The 16,285-nt window shown below is 33.4% G+C and overlaps 2 protein-coding genes across 2 annotated transcripts; both read left to right on the top strand.

Annotated features, from left to right (window-relative positions):
* Nucleotides 1-1,487: 1,487 nt before the first annotated feature.
* Nucleotides 1,488-5,027, top strand: LOC136822810 (TNF receptor-associated factor 6-like; the record flags this gene model as incomplete). Its single annotated transcript, XM_067079120.1, is given in 6 exon segments — nt 1,488-1,533; nt 2,112-2,216; nt 2,665-2,829; nt 3,670-3,744; nt 3,928-4,005; nt 4,187-5,027. Coding segments are annotated over 6 exon segments (1,008 nt in total). The 3' UTR covers nt 4,766-5,027.
* Nucleotides 5,028-9,533: 4,506 nt separating this feature from the next.
* LOC136822809 (TNF receptor-associated factor 6-like) lies at nt 9,534-15,851 on the top strand. Its single transcript, XM_067079119.1, has 7 exons — nt 9,534-9,733; nt 10,113-10,158; nt 10,399-10,503; nt 10,589-10,753; nt 11,994-12,068; nt 14,566-14,643; nt 15,513-15,851. The coding sequence occupies exons 1-7, from the start codon at nt 9,570-9,572 to the stop codon at nt 15,645-15,647; spliced, it is 768 nt and encodes a 255-aa protein (XP_066935220.1). The 5' UTR covers nt 9,534-9,569; the 3' UTR covers nt 15,648-15,851.
* Nucleotides 15,852-16,285: the final 434 nt, after the last annotated feature.

The raw sequence follows: 16,285 nt of genomic DNA, 5'->3' as shown, positions 1-16,285 counted from the left end.
CGAAGATAGTGAAAATAATCAATCTCTATTAGAGACTCTCATTGTTCAAAAAGAATTCTGTGAATTGAAAAGTGGTCCCGGATTGGTTACTAAGTTTCATCCTGAACAAATGCCATGTCTTGACTATAGGTAAATTGCTAATATTAAGCATGCACACAGATACCAACTTGGAGGTAACGAACTTGAACAGTTTTTAAGAAAAAGACCTAGGATCTTGATTGACTCTGAATTATCTTTGAGGAACATATCTCTAGACAAGTCAATAAAGCGAATTCTACTTAGGAGTCATCCAAAGAAGCTTAGTGACCCTGAGTCCTTCGGCATTTGCACTTGTAACGACCTTTGTCAGACCGCATCTAGAATATGCACAATCAGTATGGCAGCCGAAATTAGCCGCAGCGTTAATCTGATTGAAGGAGTCCAAAGACGGGCAACAAGACTGATTCCGCAGTATCGTATCTCCACTATGAGGAGCGTTTACAAAGACAAGCTTCCATCTCTTGAGTTTAGAAGACTTTCTGCGATATGGTCCAAATGTATAAGCATATCCATTTTTATGATCCAAAACAACTCGGGACAAGCTAGTTAAAAGAACTCGTCCAGCCAGATTTCACGATCACGAATTCGTTCCAAACTTTGCTGCTGATGGTCTTCGAGGAGCGCAAAAAAAAAGTCATTCTACTATAGAACAATCCCTACATGGAATGCATTGCCACGATTTGTCGTCGAGTCGACCTCCATTCACTTGTTTAAACAAAACCTTAATGAAGCGTGGAAAAGACACAAACTTAGATATTTAACAAATTAGAATTGTAATCAAACCGGTTCGTAGAGGCCCGCCTCGGGCCTGTGAACTTGTATACTGTATAATAATAATAATAATAATAATGATCCTTGTCATATAAGGTAACTTTTGACAAAAAATTATTTTGATGACATTACTCATCATTCTCAAAGTAAGCAAAAACCGTTACTTTCACCCCCGAACAGAAAACAGCCCCCCCTAGGGCGAATAGGGTTAAGTATTATGTCAAAGCTTCAAGATTCGATGAGATTTTAAGCTAAACAAATTATGATGAACTCTACCCTAATAATGATGAAAATTAAACATAAAAGATAAAAGTCAGATAACAAAAACACACCTTACCGCAACGTTACGAGAAGAACTATTATAAAAAAGATTTAATTTCTGAAACATTCTTTTTTGAATGAAAATAGAGAATTCCCAAAAAAGTCATCAAGTATGGGTTGTTGCTTTCTTGTGATTTTAAAACTAATCAGAATACAAGGTCCCTCTTTTGGATTAAACGTTTGCCAATACTGTCAATCAAATCTGTAAAAAAGGATACTGTTTTCATTCCCAGGTTGAAAGACTAACAACATTAATGTGTTTCTTTTTTTTTGTTCCAAGTAAATATTTTGCTTTTGCAGCTTTATATAATTGAAGGCTGTGATTCTGAGTTTTTAAGATTTTATTATTTTCACAGTGACAATGGTGAGCTCATTTGTCCAGAAGATAGAAGTGAGATGAAGGTAATTCATCTGATTAATTCTTTTCTTGAGATAATTTCTTCAAAAATTTTTAAAACATCTCCAAAAAACTTCGGACCAATTTCTAGTTTAATTGGCTGCCATTTTGACCAATACCTTAATTCCATTAACTTTTGCGCCTTTTATTTTTGTGCACCTTTAAAATATAAGATATTCCTTTAAAATATACCTTTAAGATGTTCCTGAACCCTCTAATTTTTGCCCATCTTGTTATTTCTGAGATATGTTATAAAGTGATGAATTCTCAACTTCAGTTGAGCTAGAATCTGAGAATGTCTGTGTGTTTAAACTCACTCTACAAATGCAAAATCTCCATTGCTGAGGATATTAATGTTACAGTAAGCTTTTTAACACAGGGCTGGTAAATGGGTGTTTTTCTTGTAGCCAATGTACATGTTTTATCAGCTTTTATAAGCACGATTTATTTTTATTTTTAACTAGTCCACACAACAGACTGTTGCGAACTTTAACCAGATTTGAAACTCTGAAAGAGGGATATTTTGATGTAGCTTAATTTATAGTATATTATACTTGATCAATTTTATGTTCATCACTTTTAGCTATTTCAAGATAAAGGACGGGAGAGGGAAATATTAGGAATCATGGTGAAATGTACAAACAATCAAAGTGGCTGCAAATGGCAAAATGAGTTGCGCCAGCTTGAAGTAATTCTCAATATCAGCACTTTCATTACATTCTGAAAAACTTTTCCTGAACATTGAATTATCAGGAATAATTGCTTTAAATGGATTAAATTTTGCATTGACTTATTTTCGCGACTTTCATAAATTTAGTCCTCGTCAAAGATTTGAAATCAGAATTTTTACCAAAACTCCTAGGAAAATGAATGAAAATAGGTCAAATAGGTCAAATAGAGGCTGATTCGCAAATTTTAATCCATGTGAAAATTTTAGATCTTAGATTCGGGTAAGTTTGATTAGGGGCTCAAAAATGAATAATTTAGTAATGAATAATAGTTTTGCTTAAATGAATAATTTGATTCATTGGAAAATTGGAAAACATTTATTTGTTTTTTTGGATTTTGCTTCTTCAGACATTAAAAATTGAAGTTTTATACAAACTATAACTAATAAATATACTTTTGTTTCTTAGACTCACCAATCAGAATGTGGTTACGAGGAAACACAGTGTGTGATCACTTTATGCTCAAAAAGAGTTCAAAGAAGATTGCTAGAGCAACATCATTCTGAAGAATGTGATTACAGATTTGTCACTTGTTTATATTGCACAGAAGAATATATGCACTACGATGAGGAAGTTAGCATTCTTGTTCTTTTCATTTATTGACTTTTACATGGGACTTTTGGGGAAAAGGAGACAACTTCACCTAACTGGACATGCAGGAGAGCTCATTATGAAATAAATAATTCCGCAATAAATATGATTTTTTTAAAAGACATTTCATTTAAGGAATTTTTCACCTATTTTAGGGATGGGTCTGTAGGGGTTCAAAATACTGTTTTCCCATCAAAATTTTTGCTGAATCTCGGAATCCCGAAAATTGAGAAAAACGATAACACCGTCAAAATCGTTGAAATACCGTTTTCAGGTCTCTTCTTAGTCAAATCCCGTAATACCGTACCAGTGCCGTAGCAACTGGGGGGGCAAGGGGGGGCTATGCCCCCCCAATAATTTTTTCAAAAATGGTTATTTTGCTAAATGCAAAAATTTTCTTTTTTAATTTGTCATAATTGTCACAATTGAGTGCATTTTCAAGCAATCTAGAGCTCAAATTTTCAAAATTTCCCCCCTCGGGCCAAACCATGGTTGGCCCTCGCGGTGTCACTAAACTTAAGCCCCCTCAATATGAAAATGCTTCCTACGGCACTGCGTACTAAATAATAAATAGGGCCAAATCTCGTCACACCGTAAATGTACAAAACCCCCCATTTTAGGCATCCAAATTCAAGCCACTAAAGCTTTCTTAAAATGAGATAACATTTTGAGGTTTTACATTATATCCCTGACCCCAAAATCCTGCGGCTGTACCCCTCTACTTTCAATCAGGAATTTAAAAAGTGTTTTAAAAGTGTTTATAATAATATAAGTGTTTTCCCTCATTTAATTATAGATTGATTTCCTTTTTTTTAACTTTAGGAGCACATTTTTGAGTGCGAAGAATTTCTATTGTGCTGCGACTTTTGCACTGAATCCGATATTCCGAGGAAAAAGGTTTTAATCAAACATTTATTGAATTTTTCTTAATTTTTCTTTTTTATTTATATATTTAGAGATAAACATAATCTAACTTGCTCTAAAACACAGCACTTAGAAGAAACATTCGAGCCATCTCTTCCCTGGATTTTGCTAAATTCGACATAATTTCCATATTCTACTTATTACTGTTCATTTTAGTTGAATGATCACCTTTCAAATTACTGCACCAAAGTACCACACTCTTGTCCATTTGAAACAATAGGCTGTCGTGAAAAGGTAAAGAACCACTTTTTATGTATCCCAATATTTCGAGCTTCTGTTAAATTAAATACAATGTCAACCCCTCTTCTTGGGACCAATCATAGAGTGAAAGGATGAGAAACTTTAGAAATGACATTTTGGACTCGATTCTCTGATCAACATGAGGTTTGTATAATTATAATATCCCTCTCTTTAGCTGATGTTAGAAGATTTGGTCAATCATAAGTCAAAGGCGATTGAAAAACATTTGATGTTAGCTTTAGACCAAATAAAGGAACAGAAAATTGAACTTTCAGCAAAAGATCAGAGAATTACTGGACTGGAATATGAGGTGAGATCTCGACATCAGCAGCAAAAATTATGTGCTTTAAACGAAATTCACACCTGGGAATTACAGAACTTCAAGCAAAATTGGAAAGCAGACAAGGCATCGTTTTCAAAATGTTTCTATTCTCCACAAGGCTACAAGATCAACGCAAGATTAGGTCCAAAGAAGGATGACCAGTCTGTTAGCATTTGGTTTACAACTTTAGAGGGGCCCTTTGATGACACTTTAGAATGGCCAATGAATGTAGAATCGATTTCTTGTTGTGTTGTTGATAGCGAGGAAAAAGTTTACGAAATTTTCGAATTGGAGTCAGAATTTCTCAAAGATGTTGCTTTGAAACCACCACATAACGACTGCGTGGGGTGGGAAGTCTTTATACCAAGTGACAAGCTATCTAAATATCTCAATGGTGATAACCTCACTATACGTATTCAGATAAAATCTTGAGAAAATCTTGAATCTCGAAAAACCCTTAATTTGCACTTATCTTTTGTAATTTCAAAATAAAAATTTCTTTAAAAGAGATTTTCAAATAACTTTGATAGCCCTGCTAAAAAATAAAATTGGATACAAACTAAATTTTTTGACCTAGAAAAGGAGAACAATTTTCATAAAAAAGTAGCAACTTTTTTTAATTAAATTTGATTATTTCTTTATGGACATGTTTTTTAATTGTTTCGTTTTCAGGGGTCTTGGGAAATCATCATTCATTTCTAATATAATGAATGATGATTATTCTAATATAATGAATGAAATTATGCCCTGATAATGGTTGCGTGGAAAAGATGAACTTTAAAAATTTAAAGGAATTTTTTCTAAAGCGTAAATATTTCATGACTTATGCTTCAACAAAGTGCGGTCCAAAAATGAGCCAATACTTAGCATTTTAGTGGGAGCAAATACTTAGCATTTGGATTTAGAGGCTTGTATCTCTCTCAATTTTTCTGCTATGACTCTAATACTTTGCACGTGCCATTTTATACCTTATAAGATCAATATACAAACATAAGCAATCACTAAGTAAAAATGGTTGTATGGTCCCATTATGAGCATGTTTTTAGCAGTGGATGTGGCTTTTTTTTAATCAACTAGCACAGTTAAGATAAACACAAAAGAACTATGATATTGATATTATGTATACTTGAGGCATTCAAAAAGATAGAAAAAACAAATTTGGCCGATATAAAGCATTCTAGGGTCCTTTTACGAGCAAAAATTTAGCATAGAGTGGACTTAGAGTTCTTGAAGGCCATGTTTTTATGCTAAAATTTGATTACCTGAAGGTTATTGTTATTTCATAGCTCATTTAGTTGCTATTTGATGCTTGGATCATTCATGAAGGTTAAAAAGTCTTTTCTGTGATCTTTGTCATGCTTAAATGGACCAAAAACGAGCAGTATTTTAGCATTTAAACGAAAAATGTTAAATATTTGCTCGATTCTGGACCCTTGATTATTAAACTACTTCAAAGGAAGTTATGAAGGTTTTACACCCACTCAAGCCTTTTAATTAGGTGTTTAGAAACATACTAGTAATTCTGCTGCAGTATTTTCAGTGGAAAAATGCTAAATTTAGCTCCAAACAGGCCTTTTAATAGCTCAATTGTTGTATTGGTGTTAATAACTTGACTATTCAACTATTTCAAAAGAAGCTATGGAAGTCTTATACCCTATCAAGCCTTTTACTTTGGTGTTTTGGCACTTATTGTCAATGGGAAAATAGGTGCTAAAAAGGTGCTCTAAAAAGGGCCCCACGATAGGAAAATGTGTGCCTTTTAACAATAGGCTGCTTTAATTGCCATCCCTCTATGAGAATCATTGGTCAGATAGACAACTTCCTGGGTTTTTAGCTCTGATTTAGATCATTTTCCGAAACACATGCAAATGCTAAAATTTGCTCCTAACCGGCCCCTACAACAGCTAGAATTTTGGGAAAAGAACTTTTTGGGGTCCTATCATCACTACTAACATCTTGTGAAAATTTTGGACCTCCAAGTTATCCCAATCAAAATTTAGCTTTTTTGAAAATGCCAAAAACGAAACAATTAAAAAACATGTCCTTATAGAAAATGTATTTAATGGTGATGCCGAAAGCTTAGTATCATTTAATTTCTAAAGAAATCAATTTTTAAACCAAAACTTCTTAAAAATCGCCAGAACAGTTGAAAGTCTTGGTTGGTTTCCTTCATTTTTTCGAATTCCACTCAACAGAGTTTCATGATAGTAGTAATAGTAATAGAAAAGACGTGAGCTCAATAACTTTTGGTTGAAAACAATTGTTCGGTCTGTCTGGAAAAAATGTTTTTTTTGGGATTTTATTTTTAGATTTTTCTGTTGATTTCTTTTTGGACCTACCCCGGTGGGGTGAAGGTCCTATAAATTCACCTCTGTCCGTTCGTCCGTCCGTCTGTCCGTTCGTTACCAGCTTTTCTCGAGATTGAATCATAGGAATCATTTGATTTTTGATACAAAGGTGCAAAACAGTGGTGGCCAAAATGTGACGGAGCCCGATTTTCGAAAAAAAAAATTTGGGGGCAAATTTGGGCCAAAAAACGGCTAAAAAACGGGTTTTTTGGACTTTGTGAAAAATTGGATCATTAAATTTTTTTGATTTTTTGCATGAAAGTAGGGTACCATCATAGGTAAAAGATGGCTCAAGCAGATTTTTGCAAAAAAATTTATTTGGCTTAAAAAACGCATGTTTATCTATAAGAATCACCATTAATAAGCATACATCAATATTCTTAGTCAAATTACTCAATTTCTTTATGAGATAGAAGTTTTTTTTGCTCGTGAGGGCTTACTTTTGAAGAATATGTGTGTTTAGACATGAAATTTTGGTTGCTTGTCGTGTTTTTATAGGAAAACTGGCCAAATTTGATATTTTTTTATAAGCACATTATCAATTACTTAGGTATTAGCTTTTCTCGAGATTGGCTCTTTCATTCTTTATGATTTTTTGCACAAAGATGCATAACTATAAACCCTCGAATGTGACTGAGCCCGATTTTCGAAAAAAAATGTTTTTGGGCAAATTTGGGCCAAAAAACGGCTAAAAAGCGGGTTTTTTGGACTTTGTGAAAAATTGGATCATTGATTTTTTCTGATTTTTTGCAGGGAAGTAGGGTACCATCATAGGTAAAAGATAGCTCAGGGAGATTTTTGCAAAAAGATTCGTTGGCTCAAAAAAACGCATGTTTATCTATAAGAATCACTATTAATAAGCATACATTAATGTTCTTAGTCAAATTATTCATTGGCTCTTTCATTCTTTATGATTTTTTGCACAAAAATGCATAACTATAAACCCTCGAATGTGACTGAGCCCGATTTTCGAAAAAAAATGTGTTTGGGCAAATTTGGGCCAAAAAACTGCTAAAAAAAAGGGTTTTTTGGACTTTGTGAAATATTGGATCGTTGTTTTTTTTCTGATTTTTTGCATGAAAGTAGGTAAAAGATGGGTCAAGCAGATTTTTGTAAAAAAACTTTTTCAGCTCAAAAAACGCATCTTTATCTATAAGAATCACTATTAATAAGCATACATCAATGTTCTTAGCCAAATTACTCAATTTCTTTATGAGATAGAAGTTTTTTTTGCTCACGAAGTCTTTAATATGAAAGAATATTTCAAGAGCATGAAATTTTGGTTTCTAAACGTTTTTTTATAAGAAACAAACGACAAATTTTGATAAATCGTCACTATTTTTGTTCTGAATGATTGTTTAACGTTCATGTTCACGTAGATAACAATTATATATGTGTTAAATGCATAACCAGGTAGGTCCATAAAAGTATCACTTGTTTATTTTGAATTTAATGTCTTCTGATGATTAGGTCATCCACATGTAGGTCCATAAAAGTATCATTGATGTTTTAATTTCATTGTATAACATTTTCATGACACTTTGTCAATGGATCTCTACTCCTGACACCATTTCTTCAAGGGACATCCATATGTCATTAAGAATCTTTTTAAGTAATAGTGGACCTGAAGGCCTGTGTTAACCTTCTGGCTTATCATAAATGGACTTTGCTAATCTTAAAAGGTTCAAAAAGAAATCAACTTAAACTTAGGTTTACTGGTCAAATTTTAGAGGCTTTCCCCTTGCAAGTATTTACGGTACATTTTTTAGATATTAAATAGGTATATCAAGCTTTCTTGCTTTCAAATAAATATCATGTGTCCAAAAGACAGTTGTCACATTTTGTACTTTATAAAAATCCTCACAACAGGTACACGCTTGTTCACTTGTTTTTTTATACAATTAAGCTTTATGTAGACCCAGGAGGCAATTTCTCAATACTGGTCTACCAAAATCTTTAATCAGAGTTTTTTTGTGGTTCTCTAATGGTAGCACCACTCAACAGCAATGTATATTCATCGATAGTGCTAGGCCTATTTTTCTTTGAATGTTTTTGTTTTATTGTCTTAAATGTTTTTGTCTTCTTGTTTTCACAATATTAGATTACCTCCACAAAAAAACCTTGCAGCTGATCAGTATAGGTCTTTAGTGGTTCATGGTTACTGTAACTTGAACTTATCCATTGCTAGCTACAGCAGAAGTAAGGCTTAGACCTGCTGTATGTACCTGGGTTTATTGTACAACTGTATAACGTCAACATTCAATGATGTTTACTAAATCAACCATTATCATTGATTTTACGCTTAAATCCAAAACCATGATATTCATTGATTTAAAGTTCGCTTGTTGCAATCACGGGTGTTATGCAACCAGGTTGCAATGTGTTGGCTTCAACACAAATGAAGTAAGACTGGCTTCTCAGTTACAGAAATGGCTAATTGATTGATGGGGTACAACTATTAATTTAGGATCAAAAATGGAAAGGAATGAATTAATCTATTGGTCTTATCCCAATTGCAGTTATCATCTTGCTTTTTGATTTTCCAACTTTCACCTACTTTAATGGGATAAATTTTCGCGGGGATTAATTTTCGCGGATTTCGCGGATTTGGGTGTCATCCGCGAAAATAAGTCCCATTGGAAATTTGAAAAAGGCCCATCCGCGAAAATTAGTTTCCGCGAAAAATTTGATTTTTTTTTGCAATCCGTGAAATTTCTATTTTTATCGTTTTTTATTTTTTTTCTACATGAGGGCACGCAACCCTCGAAAAAGGTCAAATCCTCGATATGCTTGTTAGCAACTAATTCATTTTCAATTTAATTTTCTTATCCCGATATAATATTTTTTATTGCAGATATAAAATGTAAAATTAAAGTGAAATTGACAAAATGACAAATAAAACTGGAGGCTATGATGTTGAATTTGTACATGAAGACATATATAGTAACTACAGCACATGTTCCATATGTTTGCTTGTTTTACGTGAACCAATGCAAGCACAAGACTGCGGACATCGTTTTTGCAAAAGCTGTCTAGTTGGTCTAAAAAAATGGTATAGTTCATAGTTTATATATTTTGGTATTTTGGTTGAAAGTACCAAAACTTGAGAACTTAATACACTTCCTTTGAGGTTTAAGAATTTGTTGCTTAGTTAAATAGAATATACACTTTGCTACTGACATTAAAGAAGAATGAAAATAAACAATTGAAATTCTCAACTTTTGTGCTTGCGCAGGGAGTAAAAATTGTTTTTTTTCTATTGTTTTGAAATGCTGTGTAAGCAAATGGCAGGAGATAGGTTAAATGATTAAAGTTGGTGTTAGGTCTACTTTAATTTGTTTTTAAAATTCAATTTATGGTCAACATGACTTTATATATGTCTATCACGGAATGGTTTAATTTTTTTACTATTGTTTTAATGTTTTTTGCAGTGAAAATGATGACTATATTTGTCCTGAAGACAGAAGTTCAATGAAGGTAATGCTAATGCAAAATTATATTTTATTTCTGTTTGTTTATTGTCTTTGATTACAGATGCGGCCAAAAAATTTTGGTCATTTTATTCCGTATTGAATAGCTTGGTGTTTTTTTTTATATTTCAGAAATGTTGATTTTCAGGGCTTGGAAGGAGTTGCCTCAAATGCTAAAAGTGGGCCTTCGAGTATTTTGAAAAATAGTGAAGTTGAGACTATTTTATCTCATTCATTTTTGTTTTAGTTATTCAGTGACAAGGGGAGAGAACGAGAGATTTTAGGAATTTTGGTGAAATGTACTAACAATAAAAGTGGGGGCGAATGGAAAAATGAACTGCGCCAACTAGAGGTAAGTTTTATTTATAAGTAGGATTAGCTAGAGTTTTGTACTGCATTTCTTCAAATCCAAATTGAAAGACAATTTTTTTTCTTAGGATCACCAATTGGAATGTGGTTACGAGGAAACCAAGTGCGTGATCACATCCTGCTCAAAAAGAGTTCAAAGACGAATGTTAGACTTGCATCACGCAACAGAATGCATATATCGATTTACAACATGTTTGTATTGCACAGAAGAATATATGCATTGCGATGAAGAGGTTTGGTTTTGTCTATTTGCTTATGATACCTCTCTTGGAGAGGTGCACCAAAAAAAGTATACAGGTTTGGCTAGATATTGTGAGCTTTAGGATTTAAATTTTTTGTTCATTCTTTATTTATTGTATAGAGGATGCTCTAACTTTGAGCTATCAAACATTAGGTTTGAAAAAGTAATTCAAAAGTTATTTCCAAAAAACTGACTTTTTTCCTGTGTCAAAATTTCAAAAGATCATTAAAAAAAGCAATAACGCTATAAATAAAACAAAATGACAATAACACAATTTTATTGTCTTTTATTGTTTTTTTTTCTTATTTATATTTTGCCAACAGTTTCTCCATTTTATCTGCACGTCATATGGACATTTCTAACACGAGCAAACTCAATGCAGACCCAAGTTCTTTGAGCAACTAGTCGAGGAATGGTGATCTTTTTTTCAAAAGTTTTCACACGTAGCACACAAATAACATCAAAACCACTCTTGGAGATATCGAAAACTTTTTTCAGCTTTCCAAAAATATTATCCCACATGAGAATAGCTTGTTTTACCATATTTTTAAATTCCGTAATTGATTCCGTTGATGAACACAGTTGCATTTTTTGGTATTTTTATGTGTAAAGAAGGTAAGTGTCAAGCTGTTTTTGATGATTTTTTGAAATTTCAACATGGAAAATTTTTTTTTACATTTACAATTTTTCAGTTTTTTAAAAATAATTTTCAAACTACTTTTTCAAACCTATTGTTTGATAGCTCAAAATTCAAGTTTGAGCATCCTCTACACAATTAAAAAAGGATGAACAAAAAATTTAAATCCTTAAAGCTCACAATATTTCGACAAATCTGTATACTTTTTTTTGGTGCACCTGGTATATTGTGAGATTGAGAAACAAATCTCTACTATATAATGTTTGCGACTTTTCTATTTTTTGGATGTGGTAAAAAAGTATTGTTATTGTTACTGTTAGATTTTACACAATTAGGCTCACTTCATTCCAATGGTAAAAACAACTTTCAAATTCTCTAAGAGAATTTTCAAAAATTCAGGAATTTTTTCTGGAGATATTGGGGAAACTTTAAAGGTAAGGGAAAGGTCACATGTTCACACAATCAGAAAGTGGATTTTCACATGCACTCACCCTATCATGCATTTACAGAACCAAAATTGTTTTTTTCTGAAATTTTTTACAAAACTTTGACTGAAGAACTGTTCTCACCTGAACTTTGACTCCTTTTCTCATAGGATCACATGTTGGAATGTGAAGAATTTTTGTTATGCTGTGACTACTGTACAGAAGCGAAAATCCCAAGAAAAAAGGTTAACATTTTTTACCTGTCTTTCCCTTTTTACCAAAAAATGTTTAATCGGATTAAATTTTGAAGATCTATTTTACAAAGCTTAATAATGATTAAATTTTCTGCATTTTTTTCCTGAATCAGTGTTTTGAAACTTCAGCAAAAATTTGATTTTTTGCCTGCCTTTAATTTTTTAGTTCAGCCGACCCACACGAAAATGGAAAAATTAGGTTAAATGCAAAACTAAATTTTGCAAAAGTTTATCTGATTAAAGAAAACTTGGACCCATGCAAAATCGTACTTTCTGTACAGAAACCAGGGGGGGTATCGAGTCAGTGTACTGGCCCATAGCTGGTGGGGTGGTGTATTTTTTAGATTAAATTGAGTTAGTACAGTGTACTAAAAGGGTGGTCCTCTGAGAAAAATACAATGAAAAAGTTAGTACAGTGTACTAAAAGGGTGGTCCTCTGAGAAAAAAACAATGAAAAAGTTAGTACACTGTACTAAAAAGGGTGGTGTTCTGAATTGGTACACACTGAGAAGTTAGTACATTGTACTAATTTCAGTGGTAAAAACACACAAACCCAGTGAATTCCCATGTATATTTGGCCTAATTTGCCAGGTCCAAAGCTGGTCCGAAACCTTCAAGTCAAGGCTGGTTAAGCTATACAAATTGGTCACTGATTTTCTCCCAATGTTTCCTGTTTACTTGATTGGATTTGTTTCAGAGTCGCAGCATGCGCAAGTGGAGACCGGCCTTAATTCCAATCTTGTTTACGTTTTCTTTAAGGTTCTATCTACATTATGGCAACAACAAGAATTTGAATGTGTAAACGTTCGAATCGAAGCTTTCAAGTTTTATAAAAACAAATCCGCTCTATTGTTTTATGTTTTTTAGTAACCTTGTTGGATTGATGTTAATTGAAAACAAATCTGTATATAAGTGAAAGTGAAATCACCGGGGGGAGGGGGTGAAAACGACCGTACGTTCGGCCTAAAATCAGGTCTCTAAAATCGGTCCCTTACAGTGCAGGAAAAATTTGGCTGAAGATCGACCCTTATAGTGTAATTTCTCCAAAATGTTTTGAAATTTCTCAAATTTTACCTCAAAATTTGGTATTTTATAAGATTTTACACCCTTACAGTGCACTTTCCAAAGTCCAAAAAACCTACCCTTAAGGGCCGCACGTCCGGTAGGTCACTTACCTGGAGTGCCCCCCCCCCCCTGGGCGGGAATTTAATTTGGCGGATGGCCAAAAAGGTTTTTTCAGAGGGAATTTAATTTGGCGGATTGACGAAAAAACTAAATTTGGTGGGAATTTAATTTGGCGGTCGCTTAAAAATTTAACCTTAAGATGGTGTCAAAACAGCGAAAAAATAGCAAAAACGCCTTAAAAGAGATCATATTTTCAAAATGTTTAATTTGGCGGGAATTTAATTTGGCGGATGGCGGAAAAAAGAAATTTTGGCGGGAACTTAATTTGGCGGATTTCAGTCAAATCCGCCAAATCCGCCAAATTTTCTTTCCGTCAAAATTTCTTCCTTTAAGGTAATATTACATTTTATAAAAGATTTTCCATTTCAGTTTGTGTACAATGTTATTGAGTCTTTTATTTTTATTTTTCAAAAAAGAAAAACTGCTACAGCTCGCCAGACAACCAGAAATCAAGTCACAAGAAGGGAAATAACTCAAAGTTGGTTTTGAGTGTTTTGACGTGCTAATTTCAGCTAATTTCACTGTATTTGATTGACTTTGCTTTGTCTGTTTCATTGTTTCAATGTTTGTACTATATAAGGATTCAAGTATTTTAATATTCAAATCTTTCCTTTTATATAATTTGGTGCTTTTCTTAGCAAAATACTTCAAAACCTTTGTATATGGTGGCAATTAACTATCTGGCTAAGAAGATTAGAACGTGCACTATCGGGTGGTTTTAACTTACTGATCAGTAGTAGTACAGTGTACTAATAGGGTAGTATCAAAAATCCGGTCATGGAGAAGTCAGTACAGTGTACTGAAAGGGTGGTAATAAAAATCTAGTTGTGGAAAAACGTCAGTACAGTGTACTAAAAGGGTGGTATCAAAGCTCCGGCCGTGAAAAAAAGTTAGTACAGTGTACTAAAAGGGTGGTGTCAAAGCCCCGACCGTGAAAAAAAGTTAGTACAATGTACTAAAAGGGTGGTGTCAAAGCCCCGACCGTGAAAAAAAGTTAGTACAGTGTACTAAAAAGGGTGGTGGTCTAATTTTTTGGAAAAAAATCCAAAAATCAAGTTAGTACCCTATGGTCCAGTACACTGACTTGGTACCCCCCTGCAGAAACCACTCTTGCTGCATTTTCTTTTTTTGGAAAAAAATTGTATTTTCTGGTTTCAGGTTCCTTAACGGTTTATATCCATACATGGAAATCTTTTCTACGCTGACTTGTTGTATGTATAAATAAAAACAGACAGTTTTACAATTTTTTTACTGAAATTGATCTGATTAAAGTAAAATATAACATTCACTTTATTCAATTTAGATGGACGGTCATATTTCAAATGACTGTGTCAAAGTACCGCATTCTTGTCCATTCAAAACTATAGGCTGCCATGAAAAGGTATTTCAGTATTCTTTTTATACAAAAAAAACACATAAAACAGGGTAAAAATCGTACCTTCTGTATTCAAATCACAAAAATTGTCAATTTCTTAGATTTATTTTATCACTGCAAAGTCTGAAAATGTAAAGATTGATCGATTTCCTATGCTATGGATATTTTCTAGGATCAAGAATTTTCAATTTTATTTGATAATTTCTTCACAGGAAAGGTGATGCCCAAAACTTAACTTCATTTAGTTTCCAAAGAAATCATTTTTTAAACCGGAACTCCTTAAAAATCGCCAGAACAGTTGAAAGCCCAACAGGTTTCCTCAATTTTCCGAGTTCCACTCAACAGATTTTCGTGACTTTTTACACAATGAAACAAAAAGTAATTCCCAGACCGTGGCTGAGTCCAATTCTCAAAAAAATATTGGTCACCGGATCCGGAAATGTTCCGGGTCGGATTCGGCTGAAATTTTATTTTGTACACATGCTCCTTGTTTTTTAGCCTCAAAACGAGGCTAAAAACTTTGGGACAGGCTAGAGACCTCAAAAAGGTCCGGTTTGGCTGAAATTTGGCACACTTGTTCCTTGAATGAATATCTGGGGGTGTTTTTTTCGTTTTTTCAAAATGTTGATTTTAAGGGGGTGGTCACAAGGTTTAGCCCAAAATGACGCTAAAACTTTTCTTTATTATCCAAAAGTTTTCTGTCGATGTTTACAATTGGGCCTACGAGTATAATTTAAAGGATACTAAAGTTGAGCCAGTGCGGTTAGCACGTTCTACATAACTATCACTTGTAAAATTTATGAATTCTTGCCGATTAACTGACTGATCTAACCAGTTCCTTCTCTTCTTAATTAGTTTTCTTTTTTATTGTTTAGCTTCTGTCAGGAGAGTTAGCCAAACATAACTCAAGTTCGATTGAGAACCATTTGCTTCTGGCACTGAACCAAATCAATAGACAGAATGAGAAGATAATTGCGCCCGTCAAGGGCGCCTTAATGAGGAGTACCTAGGGAAAATCTCACGATTCAGTTTTCCGGCTCGATTATTCATGTTTGTTCTCGATCATTCATTTTTTATTTTGTGTTTTTTTTACGCATGTTAATGTTAACAAAGACAAGATTAAACTCGATTAAACTACTTTTCGTAGTATTTCCCCGATTTCCTATCTTTCTTCCGATCGGATTCATTAAAAGGTTATTCAAGATGGCTACCGAAGCGATGTGTTTTTGATCATTTGCATGCTGCATTGCAAGTTTCATCTTTTGATTAGCTCTAACTTGGCAAATAATTCTTGCATCAGGGACATGCTTTTTGCATCGTGTAAAGACTTTATTTGCTCTAGTTTTCGTTGATTTTATGAACTATTTTTACCAAAAGTGAGGACTTATTTTTTTTGTTTTTGGTTGTTGTTATGATTCCATGACATTCCATGATGATGCGATGGTTGATTTGCACTTAAAAAACATATTTTCCTTTGGGCTTGGAGAAAGTTATGATGGATTATTGGATGAAGTATCCTAACGTATACATTTCCTATGTAATGTATGAAGAAGAAGAGAGAAGTAATTTTCACCAAATATGGCGACTTTTACTGCAATTCGATTGAACGACGATAATGTGATGAACAATATTCGATGAACTTTTAGAT

The sequence above is a fragment of the Clytia hemisphaerica genome, unplaced genomic scaffold, assembly GCF_902728285.1.
Source record: "Clytia hemisphaerica strain Z4C2 unplaced genomic scaffold, Clytia hemisphaerica genome assembly, whole genome shotgun sequence".
NCBI classification, from domain to species: Eukaryota; Metazoa; Cnidaria; class Hydrozoa; order Leptothecata; family Clytiidae; genus Clytia; species Clytia hemisphaerica.
This window is presented reverse-complemented; position numbering and strand designations above follow the sequence as displayed.

What these genes read in the sequence shown, in the direction of transcription:
- LOC136822809 (XM_067079119.1), top strand. Translation starts at nt 9,570, where the DNA reads ATGACAAATAAAACTGGAGGCTATGATGTTGAATTTGTACATGAAGAC. An exon ending in ATGAACTGCGCCAACTAGAG is followed by an intron (nt 10,504 to 10,588) that starts GTAAGTTTTATT and finishes TTTTTTTCTTAG; the next exon opens with GATCACCAATTGGAATGTGG. An exon ending in CGAAAATCCCAAGAAAAAAG is followed by an intron (nt 12,069 to 14,565) that starts GTTAACATTTTT and finishes TATTCAATTTAG; the next exon opens with ATGGACGGTCATATTTCAAA.